Source organism: Pongo abelii, chromosome 8, assembly GCF_028885655.2.
Source record: "Pongo abelii isolate AG06213 chromosome 8, NHGRI_mPonAbe1-v2.0_pri, whole genome shotgun sequence".
Classification (NCBI taxonomy): Eukaryota; Metazoa; Chordata; class Mammalia; order Primates; family Hominidae; genus Pongo; species Pongo abelii.
The window spans coordinates 132016851-132037294 of NC_071993.2; the positions used below are offsets into that span (position 1 = coordinate 132016851).

General features: G+C 40.0%; 1 protein-coding gene across 5 annotated transcripts in view; it reads left to right on the forward strand.

Moving 5' to 3' along the window:
* Window positions 1-20444, forward strand: part of ZRANB1 (zinc finger RANBP2-type containing 1) — a 67451-nt gene that overhangs the window by 23970 nt on the left and 23037 nt on the right. For 2 of the 5 annotated variants that reach the window (XM_002821251.5, XM_009245896.4), the window contains one exon: window positions 1417-2267. The exons of 1 other annotated variant lie outside the window; for it this stretch is intronic. In XM_002821251.5, the coding sequence (XP_002821297.1) occupies window positions 1417-2267 (851 nt within the window). Of the gene's footprint in view, window positions 1-1416; window positions 2268-19860; window positions 19983-20444 lie in introns of those variants that run through there. 2 more of the 5 variants (XM_054523017.2, XM_063727800.1) reach the window with 2 other exon arrangements.

Below are 20444 nucleotides of genomic sequence, written 5' to 3' on the forward strand. Positions count from 1 at the left end.
ACCCTCTGGGTTCGGGAAAAATCCCTGAGAAAGAGAGAGCAAAGCTTCTATACTCTGCCTAGGATTTCTTTCTCTTTCCTGGTGAAAAATAGGTGTTGGGATGATACTGAGTTGATGAAAGTATTTAAGAAAAGTGGCCAGTGTCTAAATTCAAGCCATTAAAAAAAATCATTAAATTTGTTATGTAAGTTGCTTCATTTATGAATTAGTTGCCATTAAATTATGAAGTCTTTCTTCATTATAATGTAGTGTTAGCCCACTGTTGAATCCTAGAAATCTTTTAAGTAGTGTGAATATCTTTTAAATATGAATTGGATTTTTTTAGGTGCAGGGGATGGAGTCTCGCTCTGTCGCCCAGGCTAGAGTGCAGTGGTGCGATCTTGGCTCACTGCAGCCTCTGCCTGCCGGGTTCAAGCAGTTCTCTGTGTCAGCCTCCTGAGTAGCTGGGATTACAGGCACCTACCACCATGCATAGCTAATTTTTGTATTTTTATAGAGACGGGGTTTCACCATCTTGGCCAGGCTGGTCTTGAACTCCTGACCTTGTGATCTACCTGCCTCAGCCTCCCAAAATGCTGGGATTATAGGCGTGAGCTACCGCCCCCGGCCATGAATTAGATTTTGAGTATATTTTAAATATTCAAAATTTAAAATATTTTAATTATGAACATTCACAATTATATTGGAATGATTATGCTACTAGTTATTTCAGTGACCTTCCGCAGATTTAATTTTCCCCAGTACAGTCTTCTTTTTTTTTGCTCCAGATAGAACTAGATTTTGAGGCTACAGAATATCAAGGAACTACCTATTTCATAATGTTACTGTGTTAATTGTAGCCATTACTTCTCAACATGTTTCTTTACTACCTGTGCTAATTAAGAACAGTGGATAATTAACATTTTAAGTTGCTTTTCTCTGTTAGCGAGAATGATAAAATAGACATTGTTTGATCGTCTGAATTCATGAATCATAATCTGTGTTCATAATTTGAGAGTGGTTATGTGTTTAAGCTATTTTTTAGTTTGTGTCGTTTCCTCTACCTTTGTCTCTTTAAACTATTGGTTACTTTTCTAAATTGATGTGATGGCCTCCCTGAAATCAAACATTTCTATTAGTGGCTTCCCTTTAATCTCATCCTTCTTAGATCAAACCTCATTATATCTCCTGCCTACTCTTTTGCATTCCAAAGTTCAATTTTATTAAATCTCAAGGTCTAAGATTTTTTCTTTGAGAATTTATCTCCAGTGTTTCTATGGAAATCAAAAAAGAAAATTAGGATAATTCAATGTCGAAATGTTACATGCATCTTTTGAGAAATTTATATTTTGTAGGTTGAAGGACATGCTTTTTGGGCAGCATATTTTTGGAGGTGGAATGTAGTTATTTTAATAACCATGTCCTAATTATTTATAGCTTCCTGCCTGACACAGCTCACTTCCAGAAGTGCACAATGTCAGAACGTGGAATTAAGTGGGCTTGTGAATATTGTACGTATGAAAACTGGCCATCTGCAATCAAGTGTACTATGTGTCGTGCCCAAAGACCTAGTGGAACAATTATTACAGAAGATCCATTTAAAAGTGGTTCAAGTGATGTTGGTAGAGATTGGGATCCTTCCAGCACTGAAGGAGGAAGTAGTCCTTTGATATGTCCAGACTCTAGTGCAAGACCAAGGGTGAAATCTTCATATAGCATGGAAAATGCAAATAAGTGGTCATGCCACATGTGTACATATTTGAACTGGCCAAGAGCAATCAGATGTACCCAGTGCTTATCCCAGCGTAGGACCAGGAGTCCTACAGAATCTCCTCAGTCCTCAGGATCTGGCTCAAGACCAGTTGCTTTTTCTGTTGATCCTTGTGAGGAATACAATGATAGAAATAAACTGAACACTAGGACACAGCACTGGACTTGCTCTGTTTGCACATATGAAAACTGGGCCAAGGCTAAAAGATGTGTTGTTTGTGATCATCCCAGACCTAATAACATTGAAGCAATAGAATTGGCAGAGACTGAAGAGGCTTCTTCAATAATAAATGAGCAAGACAGAGCTCGGTGGAGGGGAAGTTGCAGTAGTGGTAATAGCCAAAGGAGATCACCTCCTGCTACGAAGCGGGACTCTGAAGTGAAAATGGATTTTCAGAGGATTGAATTGGCTGGTGCTGTGGGCAGCAAGGAGGAACTTGAAGTAGACTTTAAAAAACTAAAGCAAATTAAAAACAGGATGAAAAAGACTGATTGGCTCTTCCTCAATGCTTGTGTGGGTAAGTTTCTGTATTCTGCATTTTTTGCATGGGATGGGAAAAGGTAGTAAAAATGATATGAAAAGAGCTGGGTGTGCCGACACACGTTTGTAGTCTTAGCCACTTGCTTGAGACCAAGAGTTTGAGGCTGTAGTATGCCATGATCGGTGTGTGAATAGCACTTGCACTCCAGCTTGGGTAACATAGTGAGACTGTGTCTCCACGCACACGCAAAAATGTGTATGTGTGTATATATATATGCGCAAAGTCACTAGCATTTAATTCATTCAGCATGTTAGCTGTACTTTCAAGTATGCATACATAAAAATTTGTGTATTTGTGATCTTGTCATAACTTTGTACTAAATTGCCCACAATTAATTGTGTTCATGTCTCTCCATTACTGGGGACAGTGGAAACGTTTAAGTTAAAGCAAAGTTTTTACACATCAGTAGTAAAATATATACCTGGACTTTAAAACTGCTACTCTGTTTATTGTAACAAGATGTAACTGAGGAACACCAGCTGCTGTTTCCAAGTATTTGTAAACAGTGTGAGCATCTTGTGATGATAGAAGCTTTAGTCAGATGTTAAAAATACCACAAAAATGTGTGACTCCAAGAAGTTGAACAAACATATTGACCTTGAAAATACTGGTGTTAATTTAACATGAATGTCATGTAGTAAATGTTTGCAAACTTTATGGAACTGATTACATGTAGCCAGCTGATTCCATACTTCAAGTTATGGTTCGTATGTATTGTGACATTTTCCTCAGGAAATGCTGTTAAAGGACAGAGACATAGGAGAGGAGAGTTTTTCTTCAGTTCTTGACCTTGTGAGTTAATTGTGATGTAATTCACAAAAGCAGTGACTTGAGTCTTCAGTATTTTTTTTGAGTAGATTAGATGTTTGATTTTTATTAAATTATTTGGATGGGCTGCTTACTTTGACATTTGGTCTTATAAGGGAAATTTTGAATGATTACTAAGTTTAAACTTTGTGTGGAACAGTAGCTAAGCCTTAACTATACCTTAGCTGTATGTTTTCCCTCAGTACCAACTTCTTTTATTTATCCCTCTGGGTACAGCCCAAGAATACAGAAGGTTTAGGTGTATGAACCTGTGAGTCCTAGGAATTGATTTCCAATAAATCGTGAATTTTAAAATTAAATTATATATATATATAAAATTATATATATCATTCCCTCCCTCCCCCCAAGATGGGATCTCACTCTGTCACCCAGGCTAGAGGGCAGTGATGCAATCATGGCTCACTGCAGCCTCAACCTCCTGGGTTCAAGTGACCTGCCACCTCAGCCTCCCCAGTAGCTGGGACTCCCCATTAGCATGTACCACTGTGCCCTGCTATTGTTTTTAATTATTATTTGTAAAGATGGGGGTCTCCCTGTGTTGCCCAGGATGGTCTTGAACTCCTAGGCTCAAGCGATCCTCCCACCTCAGCCTCCTAAAGTGTTGGGATTATAGGCATAATTTGCTGGGCCCAGGTGAAATCCTGAGTTTTCAATTTTAGCTTTGTTCTGGCAAAAAAGAATATCCCAGCAGATGAATCCTTCTGACCTCCAGATGTGGTAGGCACTTAGCAACTGTTAGTTCTAGTTTCTTCCCATCCTGAGGATGAGGGGATGAAAACACACCAAGCCATCTTTTCTGTCTGTGTTGTCCCATTTTATTCCACTGATTTTTCTGCTCCAAATTGAGGGGCAACATATAGTATGATTGTCAGTTAAAAAGATTTAAACAGGAGATACAAAAGGGTTTTGTTTCTAGTTTCCTTATTGAGGTCAAATTGATTTAACATAAAAATTCACCGTTTTGCAAGTGAACAACTCATTTGGCATTTAGTGCATTCACATTGTGTAACCACTACCTCTGTGTTGTTCCAAAACATTTTCATCATCCCAAAAGGAAACTATGTACCCATTAAGAAGTTACTGCCCCCTACCCTTGCCCGCTAACCCTTGATAACTACCAGTCTGCTTTTGGTGTCTGTGGATTTACCTATTCTGGATATTCATATAAATGGAATCTTTACATATCTGTGAGCTTTTATGTTGGGTGTGATTGTCTTTTAATTGCTTGTATGCCTTTGGAACACTCTTAAAATCATTTTTTTTTTTTTATTTGCAGGTAGTAGTGTACTATGAATACTTGGACTACAAGATGGTGTTATAGTACATGTAGGTTTATAGATGAAAATGAACTAGACTTCATTGTGACGGTTCTTAACCTCACAGTGAAGGTCACTAAAGGTCTTAGAATCCTTTAGGAATCAGGGCTTCATTTCAACCCTAGGTTGCTTCAAGTCAGTGGATCTCAGGATAAGAACACCTGATTTGAAGTATTTTCTTCCCTTGAAACACACAAGTTAGATGAATCAACATGTTTGTCTTTATGACATTATTTTTTCTTGGTCCTGCCTTTTTCTGCATATCCTTATTACTTCTTTTGACTAGACGACTAGCCATCCTTGTACCTCTTTGCATTTTATTTATTTTTTTGAGACAGGGTCGCGAGGCTGGAGTGCAGTGGTGCAATCATGGCTCACTGCAGCCTTGACTTCCTAAGCTCAAGCCATCCTCCCACCTCAGCCTTCTGGGTAGCTGGGACTACAGGTGCATACCACCACGCCCGGCAAATTTTTGTATTTTTTTTTTTTGGAGAGACAGGGTTTTACCTTGTTACCCAGGCTGGCATCTTACTCCTGTGCTCAAGCGATCCACCCACCTCAGCCTCCCAGAGTGCCAGGATTACAGGGGTGAGCCACTGGGTCCGGCCCATCTCTTTTCATTTTAATCACTGAGTTCAATTTAAAAGTGGAACAAGGCCAGGCACAGTGGCTCAGGTCTGTTAATCCCAGCACTTTGGGAGATAGAGGTGGGCGGGTCACCTGAGGTTGGGAGTTTGAGACCAGCCTGACCAACATGAAGAAACCCCGTCTCTACTAAAAATACAAAATTAGCTGGGCATGGTGGCACATGCCTGTAGTCCCAGCTACCCGGGAGGCTGAGGCAGGAGAATTGCTTGAACCTGGGAAGTGGAGGTTGCAGTGAGCCAAGACTGCACCATTGCACTTCAGCCTGGGCAACAAGAGCAAAACTCCGTCTCAAAAAAAAAAAAAAAGAAAAAAAAAGTGGAACAAAAACTTCTACCAATAGGACCAGTATTGGATTTGACCTTGTTTTATTTATAAAACGATTTGTCATTAAGTTGCTGTTTCTACCTGCAAAGTTTCTAGATTCTTAGGGCCAAGGGTTGATTGTATTTGGTTCTTGGTAATGTGGACTATGTCTTTCCTATCGGCAAATATTTTTTACTATTAACTGTACAATGTCATTCTGAACTGTTATACGTAAGGTTATAATTATAGGCCTGTTTCTATGGGATAGCCATATTCTGATGTGTAAACATAACTGAAATATGTTAAATACTTTTTAAAAACTTGTTTACGTTGTGTTGGGTTAATTTAAAAAAAGGCTTGAGCAGTAAGACTAACAAGTTCACATGTACTCAAAATTAATCTTTACTTCCCTTTTCTGCCTGCCTTATGTTCCCCAGATTTCGTTAGATACAGTGTATTTTGGGTTATTGATGTTAAGTGTTTTTTAAAAAAATCCATCTCTAAAGTAGTATATACACTGAGTATAAAATGTGAGACTTTTCCATTTAAAGTTGGAAAAAAATTTCAACCTCAGGTCAGCTTTGTAGCTGATAAACTGGGAATGAGGAGGATTCAGTTGTTGAGAGGGTAGATGTCAACTAACGCATCAACAGTATCGAGCAAACATATTGACATAGCTGTTGGGTGTAAGTTTCACATAAGTCATATTATCTTATGTGGTGAGAGGATGTTGGGGACAGCTGTGCCAAAACCTGACATCAGTAGTGGAACCTGAGGTTGAGAATCAGGGTGGTAAAGGTAGAGGTGTGAATGTAAATGTACAGTTGTCTCTGGAATGTCTGCAGTTGGTACTAGATGTTTTTAGGGACATCAGGTTTTTAGGGCGGTCATGTCAGCACTCACCATAGACTGCTTTTCTCACTGGGTAGACAACAATGTATCTAGAGAATAGAGCAGCGCTACCTAATGCCCTGCTTTTGTTCTGCTATTGTATTGAATCAGTTGCCTTATGAAATTGCACTTCAATTTGTGTACATAGTTACGTCCTTAAAAAGACACAGGGTTAGATAAGAACACCATATTAAATCTGTGCTGTAACGTGTATTCCTGAATCCTAGACTCATATATCCAGCTGCCTATTCAGCATCTTTCCTGGAGTGTTTAATAACTCAAGCTCATTTCAGGCTCAGTGATGCTAAAACAGAACTGGTCTCTCCTTCAAATCTATTTTTTCCCACGCTCTCATCTTGGTTGATGGCAAATTTCTCATTCCATTGCTTGTGCCAAAAGCCTTGGCCCTCCTTGATTCTTCTTTCTCTTATGCCCCACTCCTATTTCTCAGAAGATTCTTTGGCTCTACCTTCAAAATATGTCTGTACTCTGACCACTTCTCACTATTCTTGTCCAAACCATGATCCACCCTTGCCTTTGCCCTCCGTACAATCTGCTGTCATCAGAGGAGCTAATTCTGTTCAGAACCCTCTAGTGATCACCTCTTTTACTTGGATTAAAAGCCAGAGTCCCTCAAAAACTCTACAAGGCCATCTACATGCTCTGTATTGCGCACTTCAGCTTCCCTCCATATACTTTTGACCCTTGAACAACACAGGTCTGAACTGTGCGCGTCCACTTACACGTGAGTTTTCTACCTGCTCTGTCACCCCTGAGACAGCAGGAACAACCCCTCTTCTTCCTCCTCCTCCTCCTCAGCCTACTCAAGGTGAAGGTGATGATGATGAAGACCTTTATGATGAGCCACTTTGACTTAATGAGTTAGTAAATGTATTTTCTCTTCCTTATGATTTTCTTAATAACATTTTCTTTTCTCTAATGTATTACAAGAATACAGTGTATAATACATATACAAATATGTGTTATTCGACTGTTTATGCTATTAGTAAAGGCTTCCGGTCAACAGTAGGCTATCAGTAGTTTTGGGGGAGTTAAAAGTTATACATGGATTTTCTACTGTGTGGGAGGTTGGTCCCCCTAATCTCCATGTTGTTCAAGGGCCAAATATAGTTTATCTCTGAACTAATCTGTTTCCCACCTTTTCCATTTCATTGCAGCCACTCTTGCCACCTTTTTTTTTTTTCCTGTAAACAAGCCTCAAGCCTTTTACTTGCTGTTTGCTCTGCCTGGATTGCTCTCCACCTTCGCTTGTTTTCTCAGGTATCGCCTTCTCAGTGAGGTCCTCCATGACTGCCATATCTAAAATTTCATCCCTGTCCATTATCCCTCCCCACAGCATTAATTTTCTTCATAACACTTCTAATATGCTTAGTCATCTTGTTTATTATTTGTCTCTCTCTACTCTAGAATTTAAGCGTCCTGAGGGCCAGTAATTTTATCTGTTTTGTTCAAAGCTGTATCTTAGTATGTACAGCAGTGCCTGCTACATACATACTAAGCACTCAGGTATTTTTATATCAGTGAATGAATGAATATTTTTGAGAACTAGGGTCTGGGCTAACCTTTATCCTACTCCTCCTATGAATTTCTAGATTCTTTGCATGCTTCATAGCTCTCTGTGTTTTTCAGTAGTTGGGGCTCAACCCAGGAGAGCCAGTTTTACTTCTCACTGGTTGTCAGGAAGACTGAGGTAGGTAGTGGGTATGAAAGGGTCTTACAGGAAAGGGTATAGAGGCTTCAGTTTATCACCAGGCAGTCTATGGATGTGAAAAGTCTAAAGTCAGGTTTATGTTTAATTTCTCTATCTTCCTACTTTCACTCATGGCAGTATTTGTTTTTTTAAAAAAATCATTCTGTGTGTTTGCTATAACTATCAAATGAGATTTTTACTTGAAATATTTTATTCAGTTGTCATTGGACCTACTGCTTCCTAGTTGGCATTTTATCTCACTTCCTAAACAATAGCTGCATCTTTCTTAAGTTTAGGAGCTGAGATTTGGTTGGGGCTGTTGAAGGTATAGGGGGAAAAAATCAAACTTAAGTAACAAGTTCACACTGAAACTATGTATATACATATATATGTGTATACACACATATATACATATAGGTATATACATATGTGTGTATATATACGTATACACACATATATGTATATATATTCACGTATATATACACACACACATATACACACACACACACACACACACACACATTTTTTTGTTTTTTGAGACAGGATCTTGCTCTGTTGCCCACCTGGAGTGCAGTGGTGCGATCACAGCTCACTGCAGCCTTGACCTCCTGGGCTCAAGCAGTCGTCCCACCTCAGCTTCCCTAGTAGCTGGGTGTACAGGTGTACACCACCATGCCCCGCTAATTTTAAAAATGATTTGTAGAGATGGGGTCTCCCTGTGTTGCCCAGGCTGGTTTCAGACTCCTGGACTCAAATAGTGGGACTACAGTTGTGAGCCACCACCGGGCCTGAAACTGGTATTTTTATGCTGAAATACTCAGTTGCCCAATAGCAGTGTTATGAACAGCTTTCACTATAGAGAATATGTGAAACAGTAATGCCTCCCCGTGCTCTGAAGTTTTGGGGTGACGTGAAGTGCATGTGCAGTGGTGTTCCCTGTTGAGAATCACTGACTTATGGACTGAACCAGAATCTCTTCTTTATCAAGTAGCAGGCTGAAGTGGCATCATGAGGATTATAATTCTGATGGTTTCTGGCAAAATTTGTCCCACTTTCAGAATTTTGACATATCTGTTAAAGACTTAAGATGATTTTTATTGTTTTATTTTTTAATTAATTAGCTATTTAACTTTTTTGAGGCAAGGTGGTCTCACTTTGTCTCCCAGGCTGGAGTGCAGTGGTGTGTGATCTTGGCTCACTTCAGTCTCTGCCTCCTGGGCTCAAGCAGTTCTCCTACCTCAGCCACCCAGGTAGCTGGGACTACAGACATGCACTACCACGCCTGGCTAATTTTGCATTTTTTGTAGAGATGAGGTTTCCCCTTGTTGCCCAGGCTGGTCTCAAACTCCTGGGTTCAAGCAGCCCGCCCGCCTCGGCCTCCCAAAGTGCTGGGATTACAGGTGTGAGCCACTGTGCCTGGTCTTAGATGATTTTTAAAACATAGAACATGTATTGGTAACGTTTTCTTATGTTAGTTGTCTGCAAAAATATTGTTATATTTAATCTATTATTTTCCCTTTTCTCATAACTTAATTGTGTTGAAAATCAATGTTTGAGGCAAATCCATTTGGATTCTTATTGTATTTGGGCCTCTTGCCAGAAATCCGTATAACGTGTCATATGGTGTCTGTCCACTCTAGAGTGCCGAGTGTAACTCTAGAAATATCTAAATATTTCCACAGTTTCTGGATGGGTCTGGATATGGTGGCTCAGTCCTGTAATCCCAGCACTGTGGGAGATTGAGAGAGGGGAGGATCGTTTCAGCCTAGGACTCTAAAACCAACCTGGGCAACTTGGCGAGACCTCGTCTCTATAAAAAATAAAAAAAATTAGCAGGGCATGGTGGTGTTCCCATGTGGTCCCCACCTATGCAGGAGGCTGGAATGGGAGGAACACTTGAGCCCAGGCTGCAGCGGGCCATGATTATGTCACTGCACTCCAGCCTGGGTGACAGAGCAAGACCATGTCTTAAAACTTGCATGGTATTAAATATGTCAGAAGGTATTTGTCCATTTGGTTTTACTTACACACATTGTTTAAAAAAAAATAGCAAAGTGTAGGCATATTACATTTTAAAATATTCTTTTCAATTTGTTTTGGTATTGATATTAAGAATTACGTATATGGATGGACATTTACAATTTGTCAGAGATTTTTGTCAAGTAAATTATTAAATTAGTATTACTTTTTTCTCTGGAGAAACAAAACTGCTGCAAAATGTAATCTTCTATAATGATTTTTTTAAAAAAAGTTTCTACTGTTGAAATATATGCCTGTTGTAATGAAAGGGAGGTTGTACAATAATCCAAATAAAATTAAATTAACTTCTGTGAAGGAAAAGTCATTTAGTTTTTGAGAGATTATACTCCTTTGAACTGGAATGATTTTAAGGTGATTTATATTACCAAGAAAATTACCATGTCAAAACAGAAAAGGAAATCCTTGCATTGGACACTGGTGATTTTGCCCATTTAAGACATCTTTGGGGTGACTTTTTAACTTGAGAGAAAACTCAGGGCATACAAACGATTGTGAAGGAAAAATAGAAGAGGCTTCTATTCTCTAGTTCATTACTCCTTAGCTTTAAAAATTATTTCTTTCACAAGGATATTTTATTGTTGACTTACCTGAAGGCACAAAACATTCGGTGTTTTTAAAAACACACTATCTGCTGGGCGCAGTGGCTCATGCCTGTAATCCCAGCACTTTGGGAGGCCAGGGTGGGCGGATCACTTGAGGTCAGGAGTTCAAGACCAGCCTGGCCAACATGGTGAAACCCCGTCTCTACTGAAAATACAAAAATTAGCTGGGTGTGGTGGCGGGCGCCTCTAATCCCAGCTACTTGGGAGGCTGAGGCAGAAGAATCTCTTGGACCTGGGAGGCGGAGGTTGCAGTGAGCTGAGATCATGCCACTGCACTCCAGCCTGGGCAACAAAGCGAAACTCTGTCTCAAAATAAATAAATAAATAAAAACAAAAAAATAAAAACACACTATTGATGAGATAAGTTATAGTGTCCAAATTTACATTTTTAACTTGCCCGTTGACTTCCTTATAGGTCATCTCCCTCTACCCCCTCTTTGGGCTTTTTGGGTGATTTGCATGACCAATATTAATAGAGTGGCAGGCAAGATAATGTCCACACCCCACCTCCCCGTGCTTGCATCCCAGTCCCCAGGATTTGTGAGTATGCCACCTTACGTGGCAGAAGAGATTTTACAGAAGTGATTAAAGATTTCTTAAATGGCAGGGTTATCTGGGTGGGTGGTGTAATCACAAGCGTCCTTGTAAATCACAGCGGGAGACAGGAGAGTGAAGATTACAGATGGGACCATGAGAAGAGAAGCGGAGGCTTGAGAGAGTTGGAGGGCCATGAGGCAAGGAATGCCAGCAGCCTCTAGGACAAAAGGCAAGGCTTTTCTAGAGCCTCATGAAGGAGCACGGCCCTGCCAACACCTTGATTTTAGCTCAGTGAGAGCCTTGCTGAACTTCTGACCTCCTGAATTGTAAGACAGAAAGTTTGTGTTGTTTTAAGTCACTAAGGTTGTAATCATTGTTTGAGCAGCAATAAGAAATTAATACAAATAGCTTTTTTAAAAACAAATAATATCTTTTTTTTTTTTGAGATGGAGTTTTCGCTCTTGTTGCCTAGGCTGGAGTGTAATGGTGTGGTCTTGGCTCACTGCATCCTCTGCCTCCTGAGTTCAAGTGATTCTCCTGCCTCAACCTCCCAAGTAGCTGGAATTATAGGCGCCCGCCAACATTCCCAGCTAATTTTTGTATTTTTAATAGAGACGGTTTTCACCATGTTGGCCAGGCTAGTCTGGAACTCCTAACCTCAGGTGATCTGTCCACCTTGGCTTCCCAAAGTGCTGGGATTACAGGCGTGAGCCACGGTGGCTGGCCCCTTTTTTCCTAATACATTGTTTTACATACGAATGAAGGCAGAACCAGTAAACAGGTCTTGCATCATATTAATAGTTTTGAACATTTAAAACCATCTAATTGCCCTTTTATTAAAGACAACAACACAAAAATTGTTTGAGTTAAAAATGGTACATTAAAAGTTTTTTTTTTTTTTTTTTGGAAACAGGGTCTTGCTCTGTTGCCCAGGCTGGAGTGTGGTGGTGTAACCTGAGCTCACTGCAGCCTCCACCTTCTGGGCTCACACAATCCTCCTGCTTCAGCTTCCCTAGTGGCTGGGATTACGGGTGTGCGCCACCATGCCCGGCTAATTTTTGTATTTTTAGTAGAGATGAGGTTTCACCATGTTGGCCAGGCTGGTCTCGAACTCCTGACCTCAGGTAATCAGCCCACCTTGGCCTCCCAGAGTGCTGGGATTACAGGCGTGAGTCACAGTACTTGGCCCTTGTTTCTTAATACATTGTTTTGCATATGAATGGAGGCAGAACCAGTAAACAGGTCTTGCATCTTATTAATAGTTTTGAACATTTAAAACCATGTAATTGGTCGGGCACGGTGGCTCACGCCTGTAATCCCAGCATTTTGGGAGGCCGAGGTGGGCAGATCACGAGGTCAGGAGATCGAGACCATCCTAGCTAACACGGTGAAACCCCATCTCTACTAAAAATACAAAAAATTAGCCGGGCATGGTGGCAGGCGCCCGTAGTCCCAGCTACTCTGGAGGCTGAGGCAGGAGAATGGTATGAACCTGGGAGGCGGAGCTTGCAGTGAGCCGAGATCGCGCCACTGCACTCCAGCCTGGGCGACGGAGACTCTGTCTCAAAAAAACAAACAAACAAAACCCATCTAATTGCCCTTTTATTAAAGACAAACAAAAGTGGTTTGAGTTAAAAATGTTACATTAAAAGGTTTTTTTTGTTTGTTTGTTTGTTTTTGAAACAGGGTCTTACTGTGTTGCCCAGGCTGGAGTGCAGTCGTGTAATCTCGGCTCACTGCAACCTCCACCTCCTGGGTTCAAGTGATCCTCCTGCCTCAGCTTCCCTAGTAGCTGTGATTACAGGCATGAACTACCATGCATGGACACATTAAAAGCTTTTAATAGGATCCAAAATGTATACAGACTTCTGTAGCATTTTTTGGCCTGCATCCGTAAAAGGAGAGTGAGTGCTAGAATACTGGCAATGCTTTGTTATGTCCTTGGCTAACTTCATGTGATACTCTTAAGCGTGATACGTGCGTAGCTATGAAGACTGTGATCATTTCACTCCACAAACGTTCGTGATTGTGGGTTTACTTCCTGTCCAAGGTAGTTCATATAGGTAATAGAGTTATTTTTAGCACCATGAAATAAGTATTATCTTCAGGTAGTTTTTGTTTTTCAAGTTTTTAAGGATTTCCTCTTCTGATCTTGGAACACTGGATATAAAATAACATTTTATGTCATGATTTTTAAGTGAATTGTGAGAATTTCCAGCAACATAAAATATTCTAATCTGTAGGGAACACACAACGCCTGTGTGCACACACACACTTTTCACGTCTTTTCTTTCTACTATTAAATGATGCTGGCCAGTTTGGTCCGGGATTTGAAAGTACTTCCTGACACCTGTGATAAAAAGAAAGCTTCCAGGAATGAATGTTTCTATTAAGGCAAATGGGCGGTGATGGCAGAAATAAAGCCCCAGTATTCTCTTGGTTGCCTTTAGTATGTCTGAGACATAATTCTTGGCTTTCGGAAATGATTGATTACACAGGGTTGCCAACTAGTAATGTGCCTTTTTATGCTGAGAAAGGGAATATGTCACGTGATTCTTGATTATGTGATAACTGACATTTGAATATGCAGCATTGATTCAGTAATGGCTTTCATTTAAAAAAGAAAGTACTACATTAAATGAACACATTGAAATATGAAGTCCAGATGTATCCTTTAAATATCAAGTATAAAAGGATATGTTTTGACTCTAGAGAATTGTTGGGATATAAACTAACTTTAAAAAGTTGCATTAAACTAGGCACATGGTTAAAAAAAACCCAGGCAGCACAGAAATGCAAATATAAGGAAATGCAATAGTTTCTTCTCTCTACCTCCAGTCCTGCTGTGCATAGACAACCACTATTTTCCCTGTCATTCTTTTATTTTACTTTTATTTATTTTTATTTTTTTGAGATGGAGTCTTGCTCTGTCGCCCAGGCTGGAGTGCAGTGGCGCTATCTTGGCTCACTTCAACCTCTGCCTCCGAGGCTCCAGTGATTCTTGTGCCTCAGCCTCCCAAGTAGCTGGGACTATAGGCAAGCTCGCCACCACGCCCAGCTGATATTTGTGTTTTTTAGTAGAGGCGGGGTTTCACCACGTTGGCCAGGCTGGTCTCGAACTCCTGACCTCAAGTGATCCACCTGCCTTGGCATCCCAAAGTGCTTGGATTACAGGCATGAACCACCATGCCTGGCCCCTGTCATTATTTTATAATGAGAAATTTCAAAACCTGTATAAAGGTTACAAGTGTAATATATTGAACACCACATGCCTTTGACCTAGATTTTCCAGTTCTTTGCTGTATTTGGTGTCTCTGTCTGTATGTCTTTCTCGTGTGCATTCTCTGAACTGTTTGAGAGTTAGCTGAAGACATCATGACACTTTACCCCTAAATATTTCAGCATGTGTTTCCTAAGAACAAGGACATTTTTTCCTACACAACCACACAGTATAATTATCCAAGAAATTTAATACTGAAAGTCTGTATTTAGTTTCACCAGTAGTTTCAGTAATTGCTGTTACCCCACCTTGTTCAGTTAAGGATTATACATTGTGTGTAGTTTTGTCTCTTCAGTCTTCTCTAATCTAGAACAGCGCCTGTTTTTTTTTTTATTTCATGATTGACATTTTTGAAGATTCCACTTTTGCGGAATGATCTTCAGTTTAGATTTGTGGATTTCCTTATGATTAGATTCAGTTTAAACATTTATCTTTTTTAGGGGAGGGAGGAATACTGTATAGGTGATATTATTTGAGACAGCACCTCCGATATCTCTGAATAATGTCCTTGTATCATTGTTCCTTTTTTTTGCAATTTATTTTGAGGTAAAGTATACATAAGATAAAATTTATACCATTTTACTCATTAAGTGTATATTAGTAGCATTAGGTACATTCTTACCGTTTCTACCATTCTCTCTAGAGCTTTTTTACATCTTGGAAAACTGAAACTCTGTATCCATTAAATAGCTCCATTCCCCCTTCCTCCAGCCCCTGACAACTATCATTCTACTTCCTGTCAGTCAGTTTGACTGTCCTAATAACCTCATGAATGGAATCATACAGTATCTGTCCTTTTGCTTATTTCACTTAGTATAATGCCTTTAAGGTTCGTCCACGTTGTGATCTGTGTCAGAATTTCTTTCCTTTTTTTTTTTCTTCGAGAGGAAGTTTCGCTCTGTCGCCCAGGCTGGAGTGCTGTGGTGCAATCTGCGCTTGCTGCACCCTCTGCCTCCCAGGTTCAAGGGATTCTCCTGCTTCACCCTCCCAAGTAGCTGGGACTATAGGTGTGTGTGCCACCATGCGTGTCTAATTTTTGTATTTTTAGTAGGGTCGGGGGTTTCACCATGTTGGCCAGGCTGGTCTCGAACTCCTGGCCTGAAGTGATCCACCCGCCTCGGCCTTCCAGAGTGTTGGGATTACAGGCATGAGCCACTGCGCCTAGCCAGAATTTCCTTCCTTTTTGAGACTGAATAATATTTCATTGTATGTGTATACCACGTTTTGTTTATCTTTTCCTCAGTTGATGAAAATATATTATTTCTTTTTCACCAAATTTAGACACTTGTACTGACTTCTTGTAACGATCTTTGAGAGTTTAGTTCATTTTTGAATAATAAAGGCAGACTACTTGAGACTAGCATGTGCAACATAGCGGGACCTCTTCTCTATTAAAAATAAAAAACTTAGCTGGGTGTGGTGGCAGGGTGCCTGTAGTCCCAGATACGTGAGGCTGAGGTAGGAGGATTGCTTGAGGCAAGAGTTTGATGCTGCAGTGAGCTATGATCATGTCAGTGCGTTCTAGTCTAAACTTCAGAGCAAGGCTCTATCTCAAAGAAAAGCAGACTATATGCATTGTAGACCATTTCAGAGATAAGAAAAGCTATGAAAAAATAAAAATAGTTTGTAATCTCACTGCCTAGAGGAAGTCTGTCAGATTTTCTGTGTATTTTCAGTCTTTTTTTTTGCATTTATTTACTTTTACGTAGTTGAGATTATATTGTATATCCTTTTTCATTGAACTTTATATTTTGAATCAACATGTTACCTTTTAAAAATGGATGTGTAATATGACATTGAATTGCTGCACCTTAAATTAACCTGTTCTTTATTAGCAGCAGTTTGGGAGTCCCTGTGGAGCTGTCTTTGCTGATGTTTGTTATTAAGAATGGCATGCTGTCTCATTTTACTAATCATTTGTATTTTTCTGTGAGTTGTTGATTCATGTCTTTTGTTCACTTTCGTTCACTTTCTTTGGTGATTTTATCAAGTTACATGAAATCTATATGAAAAATACACATCTCCAGTCCCAGTCTGGGCAACATAAAATCATTTTTGGCCTCGGCCTCCCCAAATTGCTGGGATTACAGGGGTGAGCCTTGGCGCCTGGCCTCAGTTACTTTGAAAAATTGTCTTAGCTTTTGCCTTTTCTTTGTTCATTCATTCATGCATTCAGGTACTCACTGAGTGTGCTCACAAGCACTTTGAAAGAAGTCATGGCTCTCAAAGAGTTTATAGGGCAAATAGAATTTAGCAAGCCAGGATAGTTCAGCAGAGGAAGTACAGGGTCCTAGAAGGAGCATATAACCTAATCTCATTAGGAGATTTGGAGAGGACTTTGGTGACATCTAAGCTGAAACTTGAAAGAGAAGAAGGAATAGTGTTTCTATTAGTGGGAATTTTATGTGTTAAAAATGCAGGGTGGAGAGGCCAACGCATGTCCAATAACCCGAGAGAAGTCAGTTGGTTGGAGTGTAGAATGAGGACTGTGAGAGAGAACCTGTAGGGAATGTTGGGACTATTTAACCTGGTTAAATAGGTTAATTCCCTAACCTGGTTAAAGAATTTAGCTATTAGCCTAAGGGCAGTGGTAAATTTTTTTTTTCCCTCCCTGAGATGAGATCTCACTTTGTTACGCAGGCTGGTTGGAGTGCAGTGACATGATCACGGCTCACTACAACCTCAACCTTCTTGGGCTCAAGGGATCCTCTCACCTCAGCCTCCCAAGTAGCTGGGACTACAGGTGCATGCCAGCACGCGTGGCTTATTCTTTAAATTTTTTGTGGAGATTGGGTTTTTCCCAGGCTGGTCTTGAACTGCTGAGCTCAAGCAGTCTGCCCTCCTTGGGCTCCCAAAGTGCTCGAATTACAGGTGTGAGCGACTGCGCCCAGCCCAGTGGTCAACTTTTGAAAAGGGAATGCCTTAATTAAATTTGTAGTTTAAGAAGACCACACTCACCCTAGTGTAGAGAATAGATTGGGAGGGAGCAACACTTGAGATGGCACACCAGTAGAGTAAATGATAGCAACTTAGGTATAGTCAGGTATAGCTAGGGTAGAGTCAGTGGAGATGGGGAAAGGGAGATTGATTTGAAAAAGACTGAAGTAGAATTGGCAAAACTTGGAAGAATTGATACTGGGCTGAGATGAGGAGGAGTTTAGAAAGCCAGATTTTTGGTTTGGACATGTGGGTTGGCTAACGGTATCATTTTTCCTGGACATAGGAGAGGGAAAGTTTAGGTTTTTTAAGAGGTTTTGTGGTGAGGATGCCTGATGGATTATTGGATACATGGGGTCTGAAACTTTTGGGGATGGATGCTTGTGGGGCTATGAGTGTCTACCAAAGCCATGAACTTTCTTTTTCAGTGGCAAATTATAGGAACTTTCTTGTTTAGTGTTTCTAATTGGAGACCTTAGTAAGATTGACTGGGTTACGTTTGAACATTTCTTCCAATTTGATGATTTTCTGTCTTAATTCTGTCTACTTTTGCCTAGAAGAATTAAATGTATATTATATGAACAGTATACAGTTATAATAAATTATGAAAGTTTTTCCTTTTATCCTTTCTTCCTTGCCCCTACTTTGTTTTTTAAACAGTGACAGGGTCTCACTCTGTTACCCAGGTTGGAGTGCAATGGCGTGATCATAGCTCATTGCAGCCTCGAATTTCTGGGCTGAGGTGATCCTCCCAAGTAGCTGGGACTACGGGCATGCATCACTATGCCTGACTAATTTAAAAAAATTTTTGTAAAGATGAGATCTTACCATCTTGCCCAGGCTGGTCTTGAAATCCTGGGCTCTAAGTGATTCTCCTGCGTTGGCCTCCCAAAGTGCTGAGATTATAGGTGTGAACCACTGCACCCAGCCTCCCATTTCCACTTTTAAAATGTTCATTTACCCTCTAGTGAAAAAAACGTGGGCTAGACTATTCAGTTTCTCCCGGCCTACCTGAGATAGTGTAATTATAAAAATCTAAAATTTGGTTTCAAATTCAGCCATGGTAACTTGGCAGTGTGGCAAATGAAATTTTTATTTTGAAGTCAGAAAAACCTTTGGATGTGATTTCAGTGGTGTGAATGTGGTTTTGGCATACACTATTTTATGAGTTTCAAAATCTACTTTTGGAACCTAAGATTTTTTTTTTTTTTGACAGAGTTTTGCTCTTTGTTGTCCGGGCTGGAGTGCAGTGGTGCAATCTTGGCTCACTGCAACCTCCACCTCCCGGGTTCAAGCGATTCTCCTGTCTCAGCCTCCCGAGTAGCTGAGATTACAGGTGCACGCCACCACGCCTGGCTAATTTTGTTTTGTATTTTGAGTAGAGATGGGGTTTCACCATGTTGGCCAGGCTGGTCTGGAACTCCTGACCTCAGGTGTTCCACTCACCTCGGCCTCCCAAAGTGCTAGGATTACAGGCATGAGCCACTGCACCCAGCCGGAACCTAAGATTTTTAAGAACCGTAATTTCCTTTCAGTTGAATATTTCCAGTAATATTTTAAGTGACTCATAATGTGAACTCATGTTCATCTGTTTTAGCCCTGTTAACATTTGTCCCCGTCTCTGATCACTTGTCCCAAAGATAACTTTGTGGCATGTTTCCTTTAAGTCCTGCCATGTTGCTTTCAGCAGCAATTCTTCCTGCTTGGCAGGATCTTCTTTCTTATGAAGGTATCTGTTAGGTTAGGTATTTTTTCATGACTTCGGGGACTTATATTTTCACAAGAGTGGGTTGTTAACACTCTGATCAAAGATGTAAGGAGAAAAGAGCTCAGTAGTATAGACTGTATTTGACATAGTTTGTCACATCTTACAGATAATTTAGAAAGCTTTAGTGACTATTTGACTTCCTTCTCTCATTGAATCTTTTATTTTTCTAAAGAGGATGTTTTAGTAATGGACAGTGAGATTATTGAATAGAAGCTAGTCTTCGTATGATATAGATTAAATTTAAGAATTTGTTTATGATTTTGATTTTCATCTCTGATTCTTTGAATAGGTTATTGTTTTGTAGCACTGTTACTAGGAATAGAAATAGTAGATCTTAACTTGTTGCTATTATTATGTGGAAAATACAACCAGGAGGTGTTTTGGCCTGCTCAAATTATTTCTGAGATTGTTCCTGTGCTTTTGCCTACTTGCAGGTACACTTTAAAAAATATTGAAGTCATTTTATTTAAAAAGCAGCTCATTAGTTTTGAAAGAGTTTGCTGTGAATATCTCCAGGTTCAGGATTAAACTATAGCCAAATGCTTATGATATAAAAAAGTATTACTGGGTGGTATAGTTTCCTTTTAATATGAAAACCAGTTAAATGAGTTAAACTCTGGCTAGAGGAAAACCACATCTGCATCTTTCTCTGACCATGGTAAAGGACATTCTGAACATTACCACTTAAAACTAACTTTTCTCTTTAAGGGTTCCTGAAATTGTGCCAGCTGACTCCAGGTCCACCCTGACCCCACAGCATAAACCATGCTGTGATGTCACAGCTACCATAGAACTCCAGGGTAGTGTTGGGCTGGCCCATGTGGGCTCAGGTAAGTCCTGGCTTTTTTTTTACCATTTGGCATTCTTTTCAAAGTTAATAACCATTACAATTTTATGTCATAAAGGAAAATAAGGCAAAACTTTGAAAACTGTGCCATATATGGGGGAAAAAATAAGTCTGTTTTCTAAACATCTATGAGCCAGCTCTAAATTCTAACCAATGGAGTTCCATAGTAGCTGTGAAGTCCCCAGTGAGTCATTGACCTGTGGCTTCAAAATACGTAAACTGTACTCCTGGCCCAGCTCATGGAATAATATGTTTGCTTTTTATGTTTTTAACTGTTTAGCTAGTAATATATAATATAGTGGCTTTCATTCTTAGGCCTTCATGTTTTAAGAAGTGTATTAACACTTTATCTGTAATTATGTTTCACTATTAGGCTAATTGTGCATTTCATTCAATTTTGAATGTATGGTGATAGTGCAGATTAGTTTTATAAAATTAATCTTCT